At 39.7% G+C, this 22,502-nt stretch overlaps 1 protein-coding gene across 1 annotated transcript in view; it reads left to right on the top strand.

Moving 5' to 3' along the window:
• JARID2 (jumonji and AT-rich interaction domain containing 2) overlaps window positions 1-22,502 on the top strand; it is a 209,846-nt gene that overhangs the window by 155,436 nt on the left and 31,908 nt on the right. Inside the window, exons 5-6 of the mRNA XM_057365340.1 lie at window positions 10,176-10,352; window positions 19,832-20,061. Of these exons, the coding sequence (XP_057221323.1) occupies window positions 10,176-10,352; window positions 19,832-20,061 (407 nt within the window). The remainder of the gene's footprint in view (window positions 1-10,175; window positions 10,353-19,831; window positions 20,062-22,502) is intronic.

The raw sequence follows: 22,502 nt of genomic DNA, 5'->3' as shown, positions 1-22,502 counted from the left end.
TTTTTTTTAGATTTTATTAAATAGTGACCTAGAATTTTCAACACAAGAAGGAGGGCAATAGTACAGATATCTCTGAAGTGTTTGTCTGTACTGTTCTTATCTTTAAATAGCTTCTTTGAAGGAGCCTGTATGCCCYTTGCCAGAGGCATAATTAGTATCTTTCAGCAGCTGTAGATACGAGTGTCATCTCTATGTGGTTGTACAACAGCTCTCACTTTTACTGTGTTTTCTGCCTCTGATCATATTTTTCTCAATAGCTTCTGTTAAGTGCATTTAAGTTACCTCTGCTCTCTGTAATTATTTACAGGTTAAAATATTGTGAGTCAAATAATATCAGGCTAAAGGAGAAAGGAGAAACAACTCCCTGTGAGCAATAGATCTTTGGCAGAAGGTGATAACAGGAAGGCTGTGATTAGGAGACTACATTTTAAGAAGTTTTCCCATGATCAATTTTCTAATTAAGCCGAGCCTCTGGGAGTTACATGCTAGAGAATTTCAGGGATTCCTAAATAAAGATCGTTTAATTGAGATCTCATAAATTGAGTTTTCAGGCTCTTCTATTCTGCAAAACATGTGATTGTTCTTTTTCTTTGAGTACTGTGCTGAATTAATAATATGATCATTTAGTACTATTGGACAAAATCAAAATAGAAACATTCACTATAGCGTGTTTGTCTGAACTTCAGTAACTTGTAACTTTCAGTGTGCTCTTAAACAGGCTTTTTATTCTTTTAAACACCCGTGTTTGGGTGGTAAAAAGGCTCAGGGGCCTTTGATCTCAGTCTTCTCTTTTGAGTCCTGATTGGAGAGGGTGACTGTGTCAGTGCATACCTGCAGAGATTTTTTACTACATCGGGAGAGCCCCCAGAACCAAAACTTTGGAGCTCTTAATTTTGTGCATGTTAGAAAACAGCTGTTAATTTGCCTTTCTTTTAGCAAGGCAAAAGGTGTGTTTGCCTGTTAGTTTGGTGTCCATAGGTACTGTAGTCAATGTGTGCTGTACTTGGAGAGCTGCTGACTGTATCAGTCACATTCTTGCAGCACCAGCCTTCCAAGGGAACACATGGACACCATAAAGACCTGCTCCCCACATCAGAGTAAGCAGCTTGAATAGCGCAGCAACTTGATTAGGCTGGGAGCAAAGCCATGAAATACTGACACTGTCCAAAAGTGTGAGTTTCTTTGCAGTTGGGTTCATTTTTATAATTCCAAAATAATATTGTATGCAGACATACAATAATTTGTTTAAAATACTGGAAGAAAATTTGTATTGATTTTCTTATTAAGTAATTTACTATTTGAAACAAAACTTTTAGGATGGAATGAAAATTCAAGAATGAACTGTAGAGTGCTGGATTTGAATTGCACAAACCATTTACTAAAAATAAGGTTACACTTAGTAATTGTAATCTCACGATTTCTAGGTTCTTCTTTAACATTAGGAGTAACATTGACGTGTAGAATATAAGATATTTCTCAAATGTGCAACTTGTTAGGCCACCTGTGGAATATGAGCTGCTAGGCAACTCTTGTGGTGGTTTAGGACWAGAGTAATTTAATCAGTGCTGGCAGGGAGAAGCGATTATACAGGCACACAGTGAACAGCCACGTGTCTGAAGTATGGAGAGAGAGCCTGGCGACCACCCCCATGGCATTGTTCCTTCCCAGGGGAACCGAGTGCTGTTGGAGGGCYAAACCTCCAGGCATTCAGTGGAATATGCAGTTTTGGGTCAGTGCCTCCTGGGATATTTAAGTGGTGGGAAGAGGTGCTGAAATAAGATAGAGTGTCCTGTGTGTACTGGTACAGCTGAAATAAGAGTTTTTTCTTGCTCTTCCAGTTTTTGGTCCTTTTCTGATGTTAACTATTCCAGTATCTACCCCTGCAAAAAGTACCCCGCAAGAGTACAGTTAACTGATAGAAATGGGAGACTGAGCTTGAGGTTTAGCTTTTGTAATTGCCACAGACTTACTTGCGAGTCCCTCAGTGAGCTGCTTAGTGTTTTATAAAATGAGGATATTTAACTCTGTATGTAGTCATTGGCATAGCTGGRTATTGATTGTGGATGAGCTACTGACATAAAATGTGACTCCTGTGGTGGCAGCAGCAATTCCCTGCACAGGTGSGCAGTGTGAAGTGTTCTGGCAAAGGCAATTCCTGCCCTTCATCCGAGCCAAAAACCTCTGAAGCCTGCTTTTCTGACCTGTGAATATACCATAGGCTCAGTGTTACCCAAATGACTGATTTTTGGTTAGGGATGGGGCCCAGGATCTCTTGGGTGTGAAACACAGCCTGGTAGCTTTTTGGGCATGGCATTATGGTGTTTTGAAACTTGCATACTTGAGTTGTTATTGGTGGAAGGGAACATGAAGTTGGGGGTTGAAGTGCACATGGAAAGGGTTGGTTTCGAGGTTCACTATCAAATCTAGTCAGGCTGGTGGAAGTAAATTGCTTTGTTATTGTCAGATACAAATTATAGATATGAGAAGCATTCCTTCGTTGTTTTTTTTTTTTATTTATTTTTTTTTTTTAATATTGAGTACTTTGTTACTCTAGTGTGTTTTGCTAAGTTTGGAAAGTGGACCTTCTGTTTTTTTCTTGCAGGCTCATGCATTTCCCCGCCCTTGCTCCATTTCCCTAGGAAACTAAGAATTTTCTTTAGGTTTTTGGGTTTAGCTCTACTACTTTGAAGAACAGACCAAGAAAAAAAAATGGGGTTTATGTTGCCACACAAGTTGATAAATTAGCTTTAACACCTCTGGCACCTTGTGATTTGCACAATGGCAGGAGAGGGAAAGAGTGTGAGCCCTGTTTTATTTCTGCATTTGSGATAGCCTTTTCCTCCCTCTCACTCAGGCACCAGGGAGCTCCCTCTGGGACTGTTCTGCAGGTGGAGTCAGACAAGTGAAGTACAATTGCTCTTTCCTATCGAAAGATAGTTTATGCAGTTTATTCTCCTTTAGCCTGGCTTGGTTAAACAACCACAAGATGCAGGCATAAATTACATATATTTGCACTTCAGGGACTTGGTGTTGTCCTGCCAAAACATAATAAGTAGGACATATAATAAATGAGAAGCAGGCCCTAAATGTTAAGCATTGAGAGATGCCAGCACATCAGGAGCATTTGAGAGGCAAGGTTTTCCCACCTGCACACAGCCACAGAATGGGGCTGTGTGTCAGAGGAGAAGCCAAACCTCTGAACGTGGCTCACTGTAGGACTTGGCAAGCCGTGTGCTTTTCTGGGGCAGGCTGAAGTCCCACATACCTTGACCTGCCTTGTGCTTAAATCATTCTGATGTCTTAAACTGTTTTAAGAATTTTCCAAAGCACATCTGGGTTATGTTTAATTGTTGGGAGGAAAAAAAAAAGGAGAGASGCTAGAGGGGGAGTTGGTGTAAATAATTTGTGGGGAAGYATCCTCCAATTTTGCAGAAACCACAGCCCAAATTACAGAGAAGGCTCTTGGACTGAGATGATTTTTGTTGTGGTTGTAACATACCAGGGTTTGAATCCTGTCCAGATGAAAACATTTGGTTCGTACTTGAGTAAATACTGCAGAAACACAGCCAGCTAATTCGGAAGAGTAACAAAATTGTATTTCTGGCAAAGCACATGCACTTTCCATACTTCTGATTCCACTCTTCAGATCCAAATGGAGAGGGTTTTTTTTTTACATGTTTAGCTAGTCCAAGAAGAAAGTTAATGTAATTTAATGAGAAACAAAATATACCATGATTTGGGAGGGAAAGACATTTGTTAAAAAAAAAAAAAAGTAATAACCTCATTAGTCAAATAAAATGGCTGAAAAAAAGTATCGTTTATTCTATTAATCAAACACTTGCTGCTGAGGTCAACACATCTGTATGTATAGGCTGCAAAAGCATCAATTCTGCCTACTGTAAGTAGCAAGCCTGAATTTCACACATGCAAAGGGTGACATCTTTCCAAGAAAATTGCTAAAWGCAGCACTATGACTTAAACTCCACATATTTTACTTCATACTCATTGTTGTATAAGCACCAAATTATTGTAACAGAGGACATGAAATACACTTGTCATTCTTTCATATGTGCATTAAGGCACACTTTGTGTGTAGTTGTGGTAATCGTTTTTCCTATGTMGTTAGGTTTTCTTTTGTGTTGCTCTCACAATAGGAGGGAAGTCAAAAATACTCGAGAGAATTTCAATAATGAAACTGCAGATACTTATRGAAACAGTTGCCAAACATACTTAAAATCTGATTTTTTTTAAAGAGCTGACTGTCCTCTCTTTTTGTAATAATTCATAGCTCACTGTAACCTTGATGAGTGATTTTAAAAAAGAACAACTCATCATTAATGATTTTCTCAAAATTTGCCACACACAGTGATACCTGATTGTAGGAGCTCTCATATTGGTAAGGAGAGGGTACCTGGGTTGGTGTCAGCTGTCCAGACTTTCTGTGTGGCTTGCAATCCCTTAGGCARCCATGGAAATTTCTTAGGCTTTCAAAATCTCACCATGAGGTCCAGCTTTGGTGATTGGGTCTTTCCCCAGTGTTGCAGAGGAGGGGAAAGGGCTGGAAAGTTCCCCCCAAGTTGCTGCCTGGCCTTGGCGATGGCTTTTCTGCTTTCTGCAGTGAGAGTTGTCAAGCAGGAAAGGTGATGGTGTGTGTGTGTGTATCAGGGCCACAGGGCTGCACTGTCACATGGATGCCCTGTACTGAGCAGCCTTACCAGGACTGTCTCTTCCACTTYACTGTATTTGTTACTATTWCATGTCAGTAAYTCCCTCYCTRTCTMCATTCRCCCATTGCTCCTCATCTTGTGTCCRTCTGCTAATGTACCTCTCACCATTTGCCTTTTTCTCCAGCCCCAGCACATCTGGGCTATTCCCTTCTCCACTGCTGCTGCAGTTTTCAACCTCTCCCACAGTTTACTCCTTCTGTCATGGCTTCTCCTTCCTTCCCAATGTGTTGCAATTGCCTTATCCAGATCTTTGGTGCAAAGATGCTTTTACACAAATATTGCTGCAAAACAAACCAGCTGTCTTGGGGGGTGGAGGGAGGGAAAGCATTTAGGAATTGTGTGCCTAGACATCATCAGGACAGAATATAAAATGTGCAGCTCCTACATGAGATTGGAAACATACTGCGTTTAATGTTTTGTTTAATAACATAAAGTGATATATTATGCTGCACATTCAATAAGAAAAAGTGTGCTTAGAAATTTTCCAAATCTTTTCTTGAGAGCTTGGAACATTACATTACAGTTACAGCATTTATTAGACTTTAATTTCCTTAGTCTGGGATTTTAATCTGAATCAGTTCCCYGATCCGATTCACCACATGGCCTCACAAAAAAATTATACTGCCACAGTTGAGGTGGTGGCACAGGTATAATAAGAAGAGGCCAGATGAAGGTAGATGTTCTGTAGGCCATTTTTGATGCTGAGAAAAATGTCAGCACAGCCACCAACAATCTGGATGGTTCCTTGCATGAAACGTCTTCTAAATGAATGTTGAGAAGTCAAATTTAATTTCTAGGGTGAAATTTGCTGAGCGAGCAGGCTTTTCAGGCACCTGCTGCTGGGCTGCATGGCAGGRTGGGTTTCTCAGGGTGGAGGGCTGYTCCCTGCTCTCCCGCTTCCTCCACTCCAGTGCCCCTGGTAGCAGCTGCCTGCTCCACCTGGGGGCTCCCGGCACAGAAGGAGACTTGTAAAATTCAATACAGCCACAGGCTCTCGTAACTTTCTCCCAGATTTTTCTGCTGTTTTCTTGGGGAAGGAAAGCGAGGAAGGGGGAATTGTATACCGAGAGTGCTGAGATGTGACAGGCACCACCTCCCAGGCACAGATGTTGCCCTTTATCCRCAGCATTGCAGCTCTTCTGTTGTTAATTCCAGCAAACTCTTTTGCTGTTTGTTACTAACTCCAGTGTCACTCTTTAGATTGTCCTTGGTAGGCTTTGAGAATCMCACCTTGCTGCTGGGGAGAGCAAGAGGAAGAGGAGGGATGATGGCTCGTGGTTTCTGAGTCCATGGTTAGCTGCCCCATGGTTTCTGTTGCTGAGTGTGTCCCAGGAGAGACAAAAACATGCAAAATAGTGGTCCGTAAATGTCCCATATCAAGGAAGCCCCTACAACTGTGTGTTCTGTGAATGTGTGTGTGCAGATGCATCTGGTGAACCTACAGTTTCCCTTACTCTTGTGCCATTTTGGACTTTTTCATCTTGCTGTCATACATAGTTTTCATGGTAAATACCTGTTACACATGGAGTAACCACAGAACAACTCTAAACAATCTGTAAGGAAAACCACCAGTGAAGACTAGCCAGATTTCTGAGGAACAAAATACAAAGTTGGTGAAAACAAACCAGCTCTTGAGCGCACATTTCCAATGATCTTGAATGTTCATGGCTACAGTAAGCTGCTCTGTATYGTTTTTATAAATCAGTAGCTTTGAGTAACAAATAGGGTCCCCTGTAGAGCTAGGCTGGGGTATCATATACACATCCCTGTCTCAGATCTGATCTCAGAGAGAATGACTGATATTTAGGATAGGAATTGTTATTACACAATATTAAAGAAGGTGAATAATTGCAAAGCTTCTGCTCTTCACAGTGCAGTTTCATTGGTAGGAGTTTCATTATTTCTTCAGTCATGAGACATCTGAATATTATTTCAGCAGTGCACATAAACGGCTCACACATTAGGTGTTGTCTAATAAACATAATTGTCATTCTTCTAGCCTGACTGAAATCACAGTGTACACCAGCATGTCTTCTTTTCAGTTTGCTCATAAAGGGAACTTGCAGTATCTTGAGCTYGGGCAGCCTGTTTCAATGTTTTAAACCARTGTTTTCTCAGCCTTTTGGACATGTTAAGCTACATAGKSTTAAAGTGAAGGTGGTTTTARGCAGTTCAACRCATAGTTGTGAACAAATTATTTGASGCTATTCTAGAACTGAAGTAGTRTTATAAAAGATGAGGATAAAAATARTTCTTACATAAAAATGAAGCAAGAAAACTCAGAGCTTTTGAATTTATTTCAGTGTCTTCCATCTATAACAAGGCTTAAACAGAACAAAAATGTGCAAGACCAGACTTACTTTTCTTTCTTTCTGTTTGGCAAGTCAAGTTTAATAAACATGCAGGAAAAGCTGGTGGGAAGGACAGGGGGAGACCCAGACTGAGTGCCAGCTTTTCTCCATAGTCTCATATTGCAGAGCACTTAGATCAATAAAGTAAGGGTTAGCAGGACTCTCCTGTGTTATTGGATGTTCTAGTCTAATTTCTCTGGAAGTGTACTTCCTGAACAGTCCCAGCTGACCCAGGAATGCAGTTTACCATYGTTTTCATAGTTCTCGATTGGAAAGAATTAAAAAGTGTCATTCTGACAGAAGATTTATGCACTGAGATTGCAGTGATTGAGTACCAGGAGTTAGGTGAAGTTTTTGTCTGCTCTCGGACTTCGGTAAGATTCTCCCACCTTTCTAAACAAAATTACACAGTACTGTATTTTATTCTGTGCTTTAARAAGAAAAAGAAATGTTGCTGTTGTAATGACAACATTTGCATTGCAGATGATACATTTTTGCTGGGTGCTGTTGAAAGCAGCTGCCAAAAAAGCTCAGAGATGTGGCGTTCTGAGGAAGATGAAGCTCAGAGAACAGACAGTACATCTCAACTCCTAGTTTAGTGTCCCAGAAGGATAAATTTTCTGACTGTTTCTCTAATTATAATAGGGAGGTTTCAGTCTGTGTTTGAATCTTATTTTGAGGGTTCCTAACAGTAAGGTTCTTTTACGCCATCATTTGTCAATGCACAATGCTGTCAAATGGTGTCAGACTTCAGATTCTGGTAAGAACTGATGCACTTGCATCCAGTTTCTGAATCCATATGACAAACTTGGGTACCTAGATGGAAGAAAAAAAAACAATTTGTTTTTGAGGCAGCAGTGTCCTAGAGGAACTGTTTTAGAGTCTTCTAGTTAGTTGCTGTTGAGACTTAGAACTCCCTTCTGAGCAGAAGAATTAATATGCCTCTCAACACCTCTTACCTTCTATGTGTGATTGCTTAGAGTGTGCCAGAAAGTTCYGGGCTTGCAAAAAAATGTGAAGATTTTTTGTTTCTGTAAGTTACTACAGCTTCCATGCGGTGAAATATGTCAGCAGTCTTAATTTGATCATTAGTCTAGATAAACACGAAAGCTGTGGCATGCAAAAGACTTTTCCCCTAGGATAACCATATGTATCCTTCCATTTATGTCTAAATTGGATGGAATAATACATTGTTTAAGGGGGAAGAATCATCATGCTCTTGATGCTGCTGTAGTGTTTCACCTGGCTGTCCCAGGGCTAACACTCATGCAGAGCAGAGGATGCTGGTCAGGAATTTCTCTCTGCTCCTCCCCAGGGCAGCCACAGTTCCAAAGGGGCCGTAACAGAGACCAGGAGCAAAGGTATTCACAGGTGGAGCCTAAGCCCTCAATGGGATGGAGGAGAGAATTGTAAGGGTCAAAGTAAGAAAACTCRTGGATTGGGATRAAGACAGTTTAATAGGCAAAGCAAAGCTRCAAGCAAAGCAAAACAAGGAAYTCATTTGCTACTCGCTGTTGGCAGGCAGGTGTTCAGCCATCCCCATGCACATAAAATGGTTACTTGGGAATACTAATGCTGTAATTCTGAATGTCCCCACCTTCCTCCTYCTTCCCCCAGCTCTTATTGCTGAGAACAGTGTCCTGTGGTCTGGAATATCCTTTCGGCCAGTTGTTCTGGTTCTGTCCCCTTCCAGCTCCTTGTGCACCCTAGGACACAAGGAGGGYTTCTGTTTGCTGGCAGAGCAGCATGAAAAATGGGGGCAAAAAATGCTTGACACAGTGCAAGCACTGGTCAGCAATGGCTAAAACGTCCCAGTGTTACAAACCGYGTTTCCAGCACAAATCCAAAACATAGCCCCATTCCAGCTGCTATGAAGAAAATTAACTCCATCCCAATCAAAACCAGTATACCTAGGAAAGTATGATTCATCACAGAAACAGCCTATCCCAATTTTTTGTGCCATGTTTTGGTAATTCATTCATTTAAAAGTGATTTTTATAGTTTAGAGTATTTTGTACAAACCTGGTGGAAGCAGAAAATATGCAATAAGCTTTAGTTCGTTGTTGGCAATGGCAACACCAACAGCTCAAAACCAAACAAAACACARAACTGCAGTTCTCAAGAGCTTGAAGGCAGAAGTGCTTCCTAAGGAAGCACCAGCCAAATGGCTACTACCTTGTGTTGGTCTCTAGCCCAGTTTTCTTTTTCGGTTTGGTTTTTTTTTAGCTGCAGGAAAATAATTGAAGTGATGAGCTGCTATTATCCAAGTGTGTTGACTATATTTTTTTCCCAAAAATTTTTCTTTGGGAATAAGTRGCAGGCTTCCAGGGCACCTGTCCTTCCAGGAGATAGACAGGAGATTCATTTTGAAGTAGGAAGTGATATTGGGCACATGGGAAAGTGCCCATTAGTTGTCAGCAGTATTTGTAAATCTAAAAACCATGTGAGTGTTGTGGGAAGTAATCTACATATAGTAAGCAATAGGAGGAGCACACAGGGAATCAGAAGGCCTTTCTTTTTTTTTTTTTTTCCTTCCTTCCCAGGAATCTGCTAGGCAAATAAGCATCTCAATGTATTGGCTTTTCTCTTTATTTCTTACTGCAGAATATTGCAAAACGTTGTACACAATATTGTTGAGACCCACAAAGCATTGTGAAGTTTAAATGTTAATGTTTTATTGCAATGATAACTTAAAAATATCACCGTGGTGCAGATTAGATTTTTGCTCTTTTTTCTTATGTTTGGAAAAGCTGTGAGCTTCTAGTTGAGTGTTAAGACTTCAGCAAGGCACTTGAGCACGCAGTTGAAACTAAGCATGTGCATTAGTCCTTTCCTGAATACACAGAGCTATTAATTAACACTTGTAGCAAGACTGATTGTCTGAAGTATGAATAGAATGTRCTTTTCAAGCACATGTGTATCCTGTTGCTACAAACTAATAAATAAATCCCTCTAGTTAGTCATGCACTGTGACCTCTCAGCTCCGAGGCCYGATCACCCCTTGCTATGCATGATGCCCAAGTAGGTTATGATCAATATGTGGAGTGCAGTAAGTGAATGCAATGATGCTAATGAGCCATTTCTTTATCATGATCAGGTTCTCCAGCCCTGCCCAGCAACATGGTATATTTTGGAAGCTCTCAGGATGATGAGGATGAAGAAGAGGAGGAGGAGGAGACAGAGGACACAAAAACAGCCACAAACAATGCTTCATCATCATGCCAGTCAACCCCTAGGAAAGGAAAAACGCATAAACATGTACCAAATGGGCAAGGTAGGTCCTAAGTAGCACTGTTCTCCTGCTCTCCTGTTCTCCTAGGAAGTAAATTAATGAGCTGAATGTGCTCAGTCCTTGTCTGTTCTTTTTGATCTGAGTGAAAAAGTGGTGGAGTAAAATTAGTGTTAGCATCCTGTGCTTTAACCTGTTTCTCACCATAATCTGAACTCTCTCTGTGACAGAGCTACTGCAGGGCTGGAATTACACACACACACTTACACATGTGTATATAKGTATATACTGCAGTGGGGGTCAGTCTCTTCTGCAAGTCACAAGCAATTGGACCAGAGGAAATGGCCTCAAGTCACACCAGGAAAGGTTTAGGTTGGATATTAGGAAGAATTTCTTMCTTGAAAGGGTTGACAAGGCTGCCCAGTAGTTGAGTCACTATCCCTGSAKGTATTTAAAAGTCATGTAGATGCGGCAGTTAGKGACATGGTTTGGTGGTGGACTTGGTTATGTTAGGTTTATGGTTTGATTCAATGATCTCAGAGGTCTTTTCCAGCCTAAACAATCTTGTGATTCTGTGCAATGTAAATATGTGTACACACACACACACACACACACACACACACCACACACACATACACATACAGAAACATGTGTAGACAACACAGTCAGTCTCTCTGGCTTTTTGAGACTGATGTTTAATTTAGAATGATTTTTTTTTTATCGAAGTTAAATATAAGCTTTCATAACTGTTATCAAAACACATGTCAGGGGCAACACTTACTTTCTCTCATGTGGTATTGAGACCACACTTGCAGTAGGTTGATACTGCCTTCATGTTGTTGATTGAAAGATTTTATGGAAGAAACTTTTCCAAGTCAGTTATTTCTCTGCAAATCAGCAAAAAATGCACTAAGTGCACAGTAGTTKCATCACAATGTCCTTGTGCCATATCTTGAAAAATTGATCCATAATTGCAACATTACCTAGCATAAAATGGAAAATTTTAAAAGCCAYGATGAAAATTCCTTGAGCCTGCTGTAATTCTCCACTGCCAGCATCCTGTGTGATGTGGTTCTCGCTCCAGCATGAGCTCTTGTATCATAACAACTCTGTGCCATCTCTGCCTGACATAATTTCAAAAAGTAGCCTGTTCTCTCTGTTCCCTTCCTCACTATTAGTTTTTCATGAGAATCTTTCTTTCTGGTGACTGCCCCTTCAGCTCTTCTYTTAGTAGGATGACTGAGAAGAAGGTCTTTTTTAGAGTGCACTTTTTGAGAGGTGACCTGTGCCTGCTCTCTTTGTTCCTTCATGCTACCTTGCTCCAAAGAAGAGATTAGTAGATCCCAATTACTTCACTGGGCTGATCCTCATATCTGCCTTTCAAAAGAGAGTTTTCTATAAAGGGTTCCTTTGTTACATATGCCAATTTTTTTTTCTCATGACTGCGTCTGAATCTGTTTTTATTGCAYACCCAAGCTCAAAAACTCACTTTTTGTGAATGATTTGTGGATAATTGCAAGGGGATGTTATGCCTAATAGCATTTCAACTGTCTGCTGTGACCAGAGCTTTAATGCCTTACCAGGCATAGATCAAAACTTGGCACTTAAGATTGATTTCTAAATAATCCCCCCAAAATAAAAGGCACAAAACTCTACGTATGGAAAATGAGGCTGCACATAACAAAACTGCTTCCTTAGAATTTTAAATATGATGTATCACTGCAAAAGGAGCTGATAGTGTTCCTTGAGAATGTCCCAGATGGCAGCCACTTTGAAATTAGCTCAGAACTGGAGACACCTGAAATCTTAATTGGGGGTAGGTAAAGGCAGACATAATGAGCCTTATAATGGCTTCATAATCTTTATCAATATAGATCAGAGAGAGTGTAAATGAAGCTGCTGCCTTAATAGAGCTGCAGAAGACCTTTACAAAATACATAGGAGTCAATGTGAGATGTTTTGACAAAGGTGAAGAAACAGGAATTCCCAGAGAAGGCAGCTGCTTCTTCTTCATCACTGTAATTTCTTTTTTTTTTTTTTAAATTAAAATTTCCTTACCCAGGGGTATTCCCATTCTTCAGTGTCTGTTATGTTGGTTGACAGCCAATAGTACTTTTGTTTCATGTGAATAAAGTAGGTTCTGGTTCATGTGTGTCTGTTTTAAATGAGACCACACACAAAGGCAGACCAGGGACGGGTGCAGCAAATGAACTTAATCTAGCGTGAGAGTCTATTTTTAATGAATTAAAGTCTTTTGTTTTTAATATACAATGTGTAGTCAAGCACTTTGGACTTGAAAATGCTAAGCATTTGCTATGACATACAACAACAAAGGTTCAGAGCTTGATTAATGTCATTAGACAGTGTCAAATGATTGCTTTCTACTCAATGGGGGCCAGAACAAATTTTCTGGGCGAAGTCATTTGTCAATATCCCCTTCTGATGCCAATATGGGGCATTATTAAGGTTGCACACCAAACTGTTTGTTACAACTGAGGCTGTTGAGCCACCTTTTGGGCAGCTAACTCAATTGAGAACGCCTGAGTGTGAATGGGGAGCACGTATAGCACGTGGCATAGCTTGCTGCACAAGATGAAGTAATTAGCTTTACTGACTTGTCACAGTCCAACCTTATTGCTTACAGAGACACATTTAAAGCATCACATTGTTACCTGTGCCTTTTCACCCTCCTTCCATAGTACTGCTGTGCTGCACACACATACAGCTGTAAAAGAGCCAAGTGAAATGTTTGGCAGGAGAAGTGTTTATCCCCCACATTCATGGCAGTGTGTAAAAGGGCATGTGCAAGTCTTTCCAGGGGGRTATCAGATCTAAATTGCATGTCCCTGCTGCTCGGAGGAAATTCCAAGTTGTAGGTAAGAGAGTAGGCTTAGGTCTCTGTTCCTTTAAAACTAAATCTTTGAATTCCTTACAACTAAATAAATCCTAGTTTGATTTCTTTCTGTGGCACAATGGAAGGTTTTTTCTGCACGCTCCTGAAGAAAAATGTTTGCAGGTGCCAAGTGTTTTGCTAGGCAGGCTGTGATAGAGAGCTGGGAGATGGAGCTRGGGACTTGTTGGGTTATCGGTCCCATCTCAGGAGCAAAGGAGGACAGGCATTACTCTACTTGAAAGGGCTTGTGGGCTGGAAAAGTGCCTCAGAGGAACAGCATATGAAGATACAGTTGTGTAGACAGCTTTGGCATTGCAGGCAGGAGGCTGCAGTTCCTCTAATAAAGATTGGCCAATTTTCTCAGGAAGAATGATTGGAGAATTAGGTATTTTCTCACAGCAGCACAGCAGCCTAAAGGTGGAGAGGCTTGCACATCTGGGCCATCATACCTGGAAGTGCCCTGTTTGTCTCTGGATGCCCAAGATAGACCATTAAGTTCTAATTTTCTTTTAGGAAAACAGAATTAGCCATCCTTGTTTGTAACCAGATTTCTTCACGAAGGGCGAGTCTGGTGTCCTTAGCTGGAGCAAACCAGCTCCAGTGTGCCAGCAAACCTACAGGGTCAGAAATGGTTACTTGGTTCATGCTGTGTTTTGTTAACATGATGAGATAAAAACTGCTCTGCATGCCTTTTGCCTGAAATGAGCAGGAGAGAAAATTGTATAGATGCTTTTTTTTCTCTTGGGGCTCGAATTTCAAAACAGACCTGGCAGTAGTGCATAGTAAGCAAGCACTGCCAGAAATACTACACTCTGCTTCAGTGCTGTCGTACTCGCTTACCAGAAACACAGAAGAACATTGCACTTCTCAATTTGCAGTGGGTAATTAAGCAGAGTAATTTCCTTACATGTGTAGTACAAAGATGATGCAGGAAAAGATCGTAGATAGCTTTTTTCTTATTTCAGGGTATGTTTTAATGCAGCCTTTCTATATCTTAGGCTTGAATAGCACATCTTTTACATACATYACTGTTTGTGTAATGTGTCGTGAGAAAATGCTTTTTTATGGATGCWGTTCTTTATTTAGTTTTGGTTTTAACTAAATTTGGTATTTATGGGTGGATACATGAGACRGAGTCTTAGGCTTGTACATAATTCTTAGTGAAACTAATCCTGAAGAGGTAAACATTTAGAAGAAAAATAYTTTTTGCAGAATAAGAGAATTTCAGGCAGAGTGCTACAACAGTTAATGGGTAGGCAATTATTTTGATGATTTACAGCCTTTGTTGAAAGACCATGGTACCAGTAATTGTTGCAATAAACATTTTTGCACATTTAATTTCTCTGCAAAAATATGTAACACGGAAATTACCCGTTTTGCAGTAATTTGCATATTTAAATATGCAAATCAGACACAACACATTTGGGGATTTGTGGATTTTCAGTAGCTAGTTGTATGACCTGTGGAGAAGAATAGGGGAGCTGGAAGTTGCTCAAAAAACTGGAATTGTTATCCTGGTGCGAGACTCGTGCTAACAGACAGACACTTCTTGTACGGACTTGCTGCTTAGTGAGTGACCCTTGTGATGTTGTTTGTGTCGTAGTGGTTAGGTGAGAGTAATGAATTTGTGCTGAGACGAGACACTTGGTATTGAATTTTTGCAAACGGTGGCGCGGTGTCTCATACCAATAACGCTTCTCCCAATGGCCCAATATATTCCTGTGCGTGCAGGGTTTGAGCTGTTTTATTGATGGTGTCAAAAAGGAGCTCAGTGTCACCTCTCTGCCACGGCTTTCCTGTTTGACTTCTGCTGGCATGCGGCTATGGAAATTTCTGTGCAGTGTTGTCCACTGAGAAACTGAGCGGTGCTGCATTAGGGATGGAGAAGTGTGGAAACAGCAGTGTCACGTTTTCACATGATGTGGTGTTRGCCTTTTCTTCTGAAGTACACCTTTGCTTCTGACTCTGAGTGGGCAGAGCATGTTGGGGGGCTCAGAAGAYAACTTCTATCTCTGGAAATGATTTATGGAAGTCAGAACATACCCAACATTTAAGGAAAACAATTGGCAGTATTWAAATACTGTGTTTTATGGAAGTAGAAGGTTGTTTTAGTTCCTCAGGGAGGGGAAAAGAATTATTGTCTGGGTCATTTAATGCAGTTTGGGAGCCACATAAATGTTTTCACAGTGACTTAGAACTGAATTAAAACCAGAGCAAGAATGTTTTTGTATAGTAACAGATACTTCGTGCCAGAAAGTTGATTAATACTACATCTCTTCCCAAACATGATCTATGTAACAACATGAGGTTTGCATTGGAATAGCTGGCTCGATTCACAGTTTTGGCAAGGTTCCCTTTTCTCCTTCTAAAAACAAAATTTCTCCCTTTCACTTCTATCTCCCCTCTTTTTTTTGGATGGTTTATGAATGCGCAGTCACTTGCTTTAAGCAGTTCAAGCTCTGCAACAGGCAGCACATGTGTGTGTATATATATATATATATATATATATATATATATATATTGTCCCTGCCTTCATCTTCCAGACACTGGAATACAGCAAAAGGGTTCAATATTCTGCATATTAAACCCCCAGTTATCTCAAGTATAAAATATATCAGGTGCAGAAATAATCTCCAGGAGGGCTTAGGAAACAAAGCTTTGCCCGTGGAGTCGATAGGTGACTAAACCCAGTCCAGTAATTCTGCTGCTTACACAGTGAAAGCCTGATTGTTGTACATATTATAAATTAGCTTCTGAATGGCTGGCTGGCTGTATCYTGTGAAATGTTTGTGTGCAAATTAATTTGTAGGAATACTTCTGAAAATTGCTGAAAACACATTATGTTTATCGCCCACTACGYTGTCAGTTCTGTAGTAAATGCTTAGCTAATCTGTAGTAATTGAGCACATCTGTGGCTTTACTTGACCAAAAATTTTTTTAGACATTATTATAGCTGCASCTATTACACCTAATACAGCTAATAATTTGCACAATTTGCATTGGTTTGTGTAGCGATTTTTTTATCACAGTTTCAAATGAGATGCCCCAAAGTCCCTGTATGGGATCCTGGGTGAATATTGGTGCCTGGGGTTTAGTTCYCCTGATGCAGAGAGCACTGTGATGCATCTGTGGGGATCATGCCTGCCATAAGGTTTTGTTCTGCTGCCACAAATTATATCAGTGGTTTAAAAACCCCCAGTGCTTGTGAGTTTTGAATGTAGTGGTTCAGTTTCTTTGCATTTGATCATCACTGCTAACCTAAAGACCCACAAGTATTTCACTGTGGGACTCTTACTGTTTCTGTTTAATAATGATGATAACTTTGGAGGGCACAGCATTTTGAGAATAAGCATTCAGATGGGTATGGGTATAAGGATATGCTTTTATTCTGTTTGGAGTATCTAAACACTAATAGTTTACTTACACTTTTAAATATTTGTTAATAGTACTTCTTACCTTTAACAAAAAGCTGTTGAGGAAATAGAGTTGGTTAAGGTAGCATAAAATAATCATAATTCAAGAGTRCATGATTTCTGTTTCAGGAATGCAAGTTTCACCACTAGTGTAGGTTGAACTTGGATTTTGTCTTTCTATTTTTCAATGAAATTACTGCTTCAAGGATGAAGCCTTAATTGACTACTCTAGCAAGGAAACAAAGTGATTGGGAACAGAATGTTGGATACTAGCATGTCAGACTTATCTCTAACAGGGGAGATCGTCCTAGAACACAGCTGTCTGGGATTAGTAAAGCACAATGTACACCTTCCCTGATTTTCTGATTGCCTCAGAAATGTTTAAGAGCTGGCAGACATGAAGGAGAATGCAATTTGCTGCATAAGAAGACACAAAAGAATTAGTAATTGTTCCATTGTTTAATCAGATTTGTTCTCAGTAATATTTAATGCAGAGTTTTGGGGAGTTATTTTGTTCTCTTTCCTTTGAGAAGTGGGTGTTGCTGACCCATTATCAGTCACTCTTCAAGAATGTAATTTTTTTTGGGAAGGAGGGGAGTTGTCTTTTTTTGTTGGTTCATTTTTTCATTGAACTATCTTACTAGCTTTTGGGGCCAGAGTTTAATCCTGTATTGTACTAAATAACTTATTTGTTGTCTAAATAACTTGCTTCAACATTTTTAGTCAGTTTGGAGGAAAATCATAGTGTCAGAGTCTGCCCCCCCACCCTTAAATGCTTGGCTAGTGATAGCATTCTGTAATTAATCAGGTTTACATTTTGATAGTTGTTCATATAGTATATTTGTGAATCTTTCAGAATTTACTATTGCGTAAAGGTTTTGTACCCATGTAGCTGGATATAACAGTAATCGCGGTGCTGGAAGAAACAAATACTGATTTTTATAGAAACTGATACCATCTACTGCTTAACTAGAGACAGCATGGCAAAAAYTGTTTTGCATCTACATCTCCCTTTGTTGTGTTTTCAGACTTTAAGCTTTTTAAGCTTTTCCTGTGAGACTTATCTATTTTTTCTCTTGTTTCTCTCTTCCCCCTTTCAAGAACCTTACAAATTAAGACAAAAGATAATTACTCAGAGGGTAAAACTGGCAGGGTTCCCACGACACTTAAATTTAATGAGCTGTTGCATATAAAATATACCTTGTCTCATGTATGCCTTTTTTTTTTTTTGACCCACAGAAGTGCACAATTTGGCTTTCTGACTGTGTTTTCTGTTTTAGTATTATTCAGTTTTTAAAGTAGCAACTGATTACAGAAAATTAATCTCTCTGACTTGAATGTTTCCGTAGGAGCAGATCAGTATATATAATTTGTTCCCTTCAAAGAAAGATATCACAATGATAAAATACCTATTAACAAAGCTGCCATTGGTTGKTTGTGCTATGTCTTATTAAAAATAAATAGTCATGCTTTATGCATCTGTAGAGCCTTCCATCTGATGTGAGAACTCCTTACAAAGGAGGATAAATGTATTGTCATGAACTTCCTGAAAGGGGCTGGCAATTACTATCAGCTCCATCAGTGGAAATGAGACACRGAGGGTTACGCGATTTTTGCTAAAATCACTGAGAAATCCGTGTCTGGCTGGGGCAGTTCCAGTTGATCCTGAGCTCAGGAGTGGCAGAGCCATGGGGAAATTTGTGGCGACTCCGCTGCTGACAGCTTTTCTCTCCTTCTTACTCCATTTATGCAAGGGGGAAGGGAGGAGGAAAAGCAATTGCAGTTTTTTCTTTTTTTTACATAATCTGCTTTAACACTTACAACTGACTGAATATGATAAATTATTTGAATATAAAATTTGCCAGTAGTTTGCTGGATTTCTGGCTGTTGGAGATGTTGAGGAAGGTGGATAGCTGCTTGGGAAGGTTTGGAGCTAGGGTCTACTCAAAGGCAGCTTAACTGCTCCTCCTGTCCAGCAGGATTGTTGAGTTTTTATCACTACTTTTTCTGCTTCTCCTACTGTGATACTGCAGGGCATCAGTAGAGACAGCTWAGCTTCACAACTTGGATAAGAAGGTGTATGTTGTAGGAATATCACCTTAAGTGACAAAAGAAAAGTTTGACTTCACAGGAAAACAGTAACTTAATGCATTTAGTTACTGTTCCCAAACAGATGTGTATGTTGTGTGTAATAACTGATATTCAAATAGTTGTGCTGTTAAGTATTTACGAAGTTTCTTGTTTACATCCTTTCCTAAACATGTCAAAAAAAAGCAGATAAAAATCAGAGCAAAAGGCAGGAGTGCGCTTGCCATGGTGGATGTTGGATCACAAACCTTGTGAACCTCTGTCARGTGCTCGACTGAAGAGGGGGCATTGCTGATACGAATTCAGCACATTTTTGATTAACAGACAGAGAAATATGATGTGATTTTTTTTTTGTTTGTTTTAGCTTCAGCTTTTCATGTTCCCTGATAACAGAAGAGCAGTGACTACTCCTAAATTCAGCAGAGAGACAGGAACTAAAGTTGCTTGTATGCTTTCGCATACTATTTATTGTACAAAAAATAAAGGTTTCTGTTGCATGCTTTCTTACCCCTTCACTTCATTAAAAGGCTGCAGTGATCAGCTTAGGTCCCAGAATTATTTCTTGTCACATGTTCCAAAATGGTTTTAGTATTTTCCTTTCTTTGCAGAAGTACCTTTTTCTATTTGCAGCTTATCTGCTATGGGCAAACTGCTGTCAGTTTGATTCAGCAGTTTGGATCTTGATGAAAACAAAACACGCTTTTTCATGGAATGTTTTCTTTCTTCTACGTTGGTATATAAAAATAATTTTTGTTTCTTTTTAGCTTATGTTTAGAATTCCCTCACTGAAGAGCAAAAAAAGATGATTAAAACTGTCATAAATAAAAATCAAACTCATAATTCTAAATTTAGGTCAGTCAAAACAGTAATATACCTTGTATGTTTTAATTTGGATATTAAAGATAATGTGTGCTAACAAGCAGAGGAAATACTTTAGTAAATCTGTTCATATAAAGAAATTTGCAAAATAGTGCTTCTATATTGATTTAACTTTAGATGTAAGTAGGCATTCACTAAATATCCAACACTGAGAGCAGAGAAAATGGTGATGTTTTGAATGAAATGTTTGGTCTTGCATACTTTTTCTTTTCTTTTTTTCTCCTTAATAACCTGATTTTCTCTCTTCTCAGTTTTCAATGGGTCCAGCAAATCATCGAAGGAGAAAGAACCTGCTCAGAAACACAAAAGCAAAGAGGCCAMCCCAGGGAAGGAGAGGAACAGCGAACATAAGGCTGAGAGTCGAAAAGACCAGGCTGCTGCTAATCACCATCCTACTACAAACACTGGCTCCTCTACGAAAGGGCTCATGGCTAACAACCACCACACTCTTCATAGATCGGCTCAGGACTTAAGGAAACAGGTAATGAGTTCTACTCTGCTGTGGACACACKGGAAACAGTCTTTTAAGGTTCTAAGTTCTTTTTTCCACTGCTTGTTTTAAATTGAACGTGGCAATCCTTAAAAGCATGCTCTGGAGCAGCAGGAGTTAATTTTTAGTGAAAAAAAGGAAAAAGAGAGGAAAAAGGAAAAGTATATGTACGTGAGAAGTCAGTATGATAAAGCTTGCTTTACAACCCGTCTTTTTATTGTCTGGTATATCCATATGACAGACTAAAGTTCACATTGCTATTTATGAAACCTTTCTGCCTGGCACTCCGTGCTGACAGTGCCCAGGCTGGCAGCACATGGAAGAAGGAGCTGGTTTGTGTGGCTTTTCTYAGGGCCTCACTGGTGCTGTGGAGAGCCTGGCGTTGCACTCACATGCCTTGGTTTGCATGTGTGAAGCACAAACCTTGAACTCTGGGGAAAATGGTTCTGATGCTTMAAGAAGATGCTCTAGAATATTGCCTTTAGTGGAGGTATCTGGTGGGAGAAATTTTTAGAGTTCTATGTTACTTGGTTGAAAGCTAGCAGAAAAATTCAGCAAGAGATTTGTTTCAGCCCAGCTTGAGTTTGGATGCGAGATCTTAGTGGACCAGTATTTCCAGTATTTCAGTGCTTGTGACTGTCCTTAGTCAGGCTGAAGCTGGGATATTTTTTTGGGTTGGTGGTTGGTGCTTTTGTTGCTGTTGTTGTCTTTGTTGTTGTTGTTGTTGTTGATGTTGTTGGTTGGTTGTTTTGCAGTGGTTAATTCTCAAGAGCCTCATTAGGGATAACCTTTGCTTGCTGACATCTAAAGGTTTTTCTTTGAAGTAGGCTGACCTGGTCTTGAGTGGAGGTGGAATTTCCATCTTGTAAGGGCTGCTAAGGCCTTTGAATGGCACCTCTCAGTCCCAGGCTTAGAAATGAAAAMTAGCAAAAAGAAAAGCAGTGATACTCTTGCTGAGGAAATCTTTAGTGCTGTGTGTTTCAGTGGTGGTGCCTGAAGTGTCTCCATCGGATTTTATTACCTTCTAAATCAAATCTGAGATACTGAAGGCTATTTACAGTTTATTTGCCTGTACCTCTGTAAGACTTCAGTTCTTTATTCCTCCACGGCAAATTGCCCTTATCAAGGCATCAGTGTGAATGTCTGCCTTCTTTTGCATCATTTTGGAATTCTGTCTTGTGATCACCAGCATCCTGTGGTCCTTGCTCTGTTATGAGCTCTTCAATAAGTGTTGAACAAGTTTCCCAAAATGTAARGATGCACCTCTTAATTCTTTTGACTTACTCGAACACTTGTGTGAATTGCTTTAAAGTTGTATCGTCACAGTTTGATTGATTAAAACTGTTGTGAAAGTCAACAGCTGTCACTTCTGAAGGTAGTTCTGAAAGGAAAAAGGCAAGTGTAGAACAATTTTGTCTACAGTCCAAGTAGTTTTGCTTCATAGAATATAAAATGTTTTCAATTGTGTGGAATGCAATGGAGAAAAAATTTAAAGCACTGCAGTACAACCAGCAGTCACACCATATGGACACCTCACCAAGGGTGGTCTCCGGGCTTCAGAAAATAAGGGAAGGTTAAGTTGAGATGATGTAGGTTTTCTTTTTTTTTTTTTTTTCAATAAAAGATTATTAAGTACCTAAGTTTTCTTCTGCAACCCACAGCAGTGCAAGTACTTTCTTACCAATTTTAATGAAAATGTGGCTTCAACTAATTAAAGGTGGATTATGCATTTTGCCTGACAGAAAGACTTAGCTTTGTCCAAAACCTTAGACTTACCAGTTATGGGACATTTCCAAATTTCCTGCTGTTGTCCTGAGTCTTTGACTTTTTCAATATTTTCTAAAATAGATATATTTTCCCAGGGTGYCAGCCACATTTTCCTCCTCCATCCACTATATTTTTGCTCCTTGATCACTGCATTTGCATGGTTTTTTATGTGTGATTTTGTTTTGTTAAGTCTTAGAGAAAATAAAGGCAGAACACTAGAAATTACCAGAGATTTTCTTTTTTAAATCTCTTTCTGTTTTTCTTCTTCTGATGTGCCCTTGTACTTGTCACTGGTACCTTGCTTCTTTCTCTTTCTCCTTTGCTATATTCCAAAATCCTAAAAGGGTTGTGAGCAAATGAAATGTAGTTCAATGGGGCCCTCTCTTGGCCTAATATGGTAATTTACTTCTGTTGAACTATGTCAGCRCAGAACTATTTTAATGAATGAATTCAAGATCAGTTGCATAACTTGRATTGGTTTGGGACCAAATCTTTTGTCAGTGTTGCTAATGTTGCTCTTATCACTGTGGTTGCTATCAAGCAGGTTGTTTATTTGTTGTGTATGTYTCTGGAGGCTGAATCCTCAGTGCTATGCAGAGGTGTGTATGTAGACTTGTTCAAATCTACCAAACCAATTGCTGCAAGACTGTGCTGGTCCCATTTGT

Source organism: Malurus melanocephalus, unplaced genomic scaffold, assembly GCF_030028575.1.
Source record: "Malurus melanocephalus ecotype Western Australia unplaced genomic scaffold, MMel_1.1 scaffold_51, whole genome shotgun sequence".
Classification (NCBI taxonomy): Eukaryota; Metazoa; Chordata; class Aves; order Passeriformes; family Maluridae; genus Malurus; species Malurus melanocephalus.
This window is presented reverse-complemented; position numbering and strand designations above follow the sequence as displayed.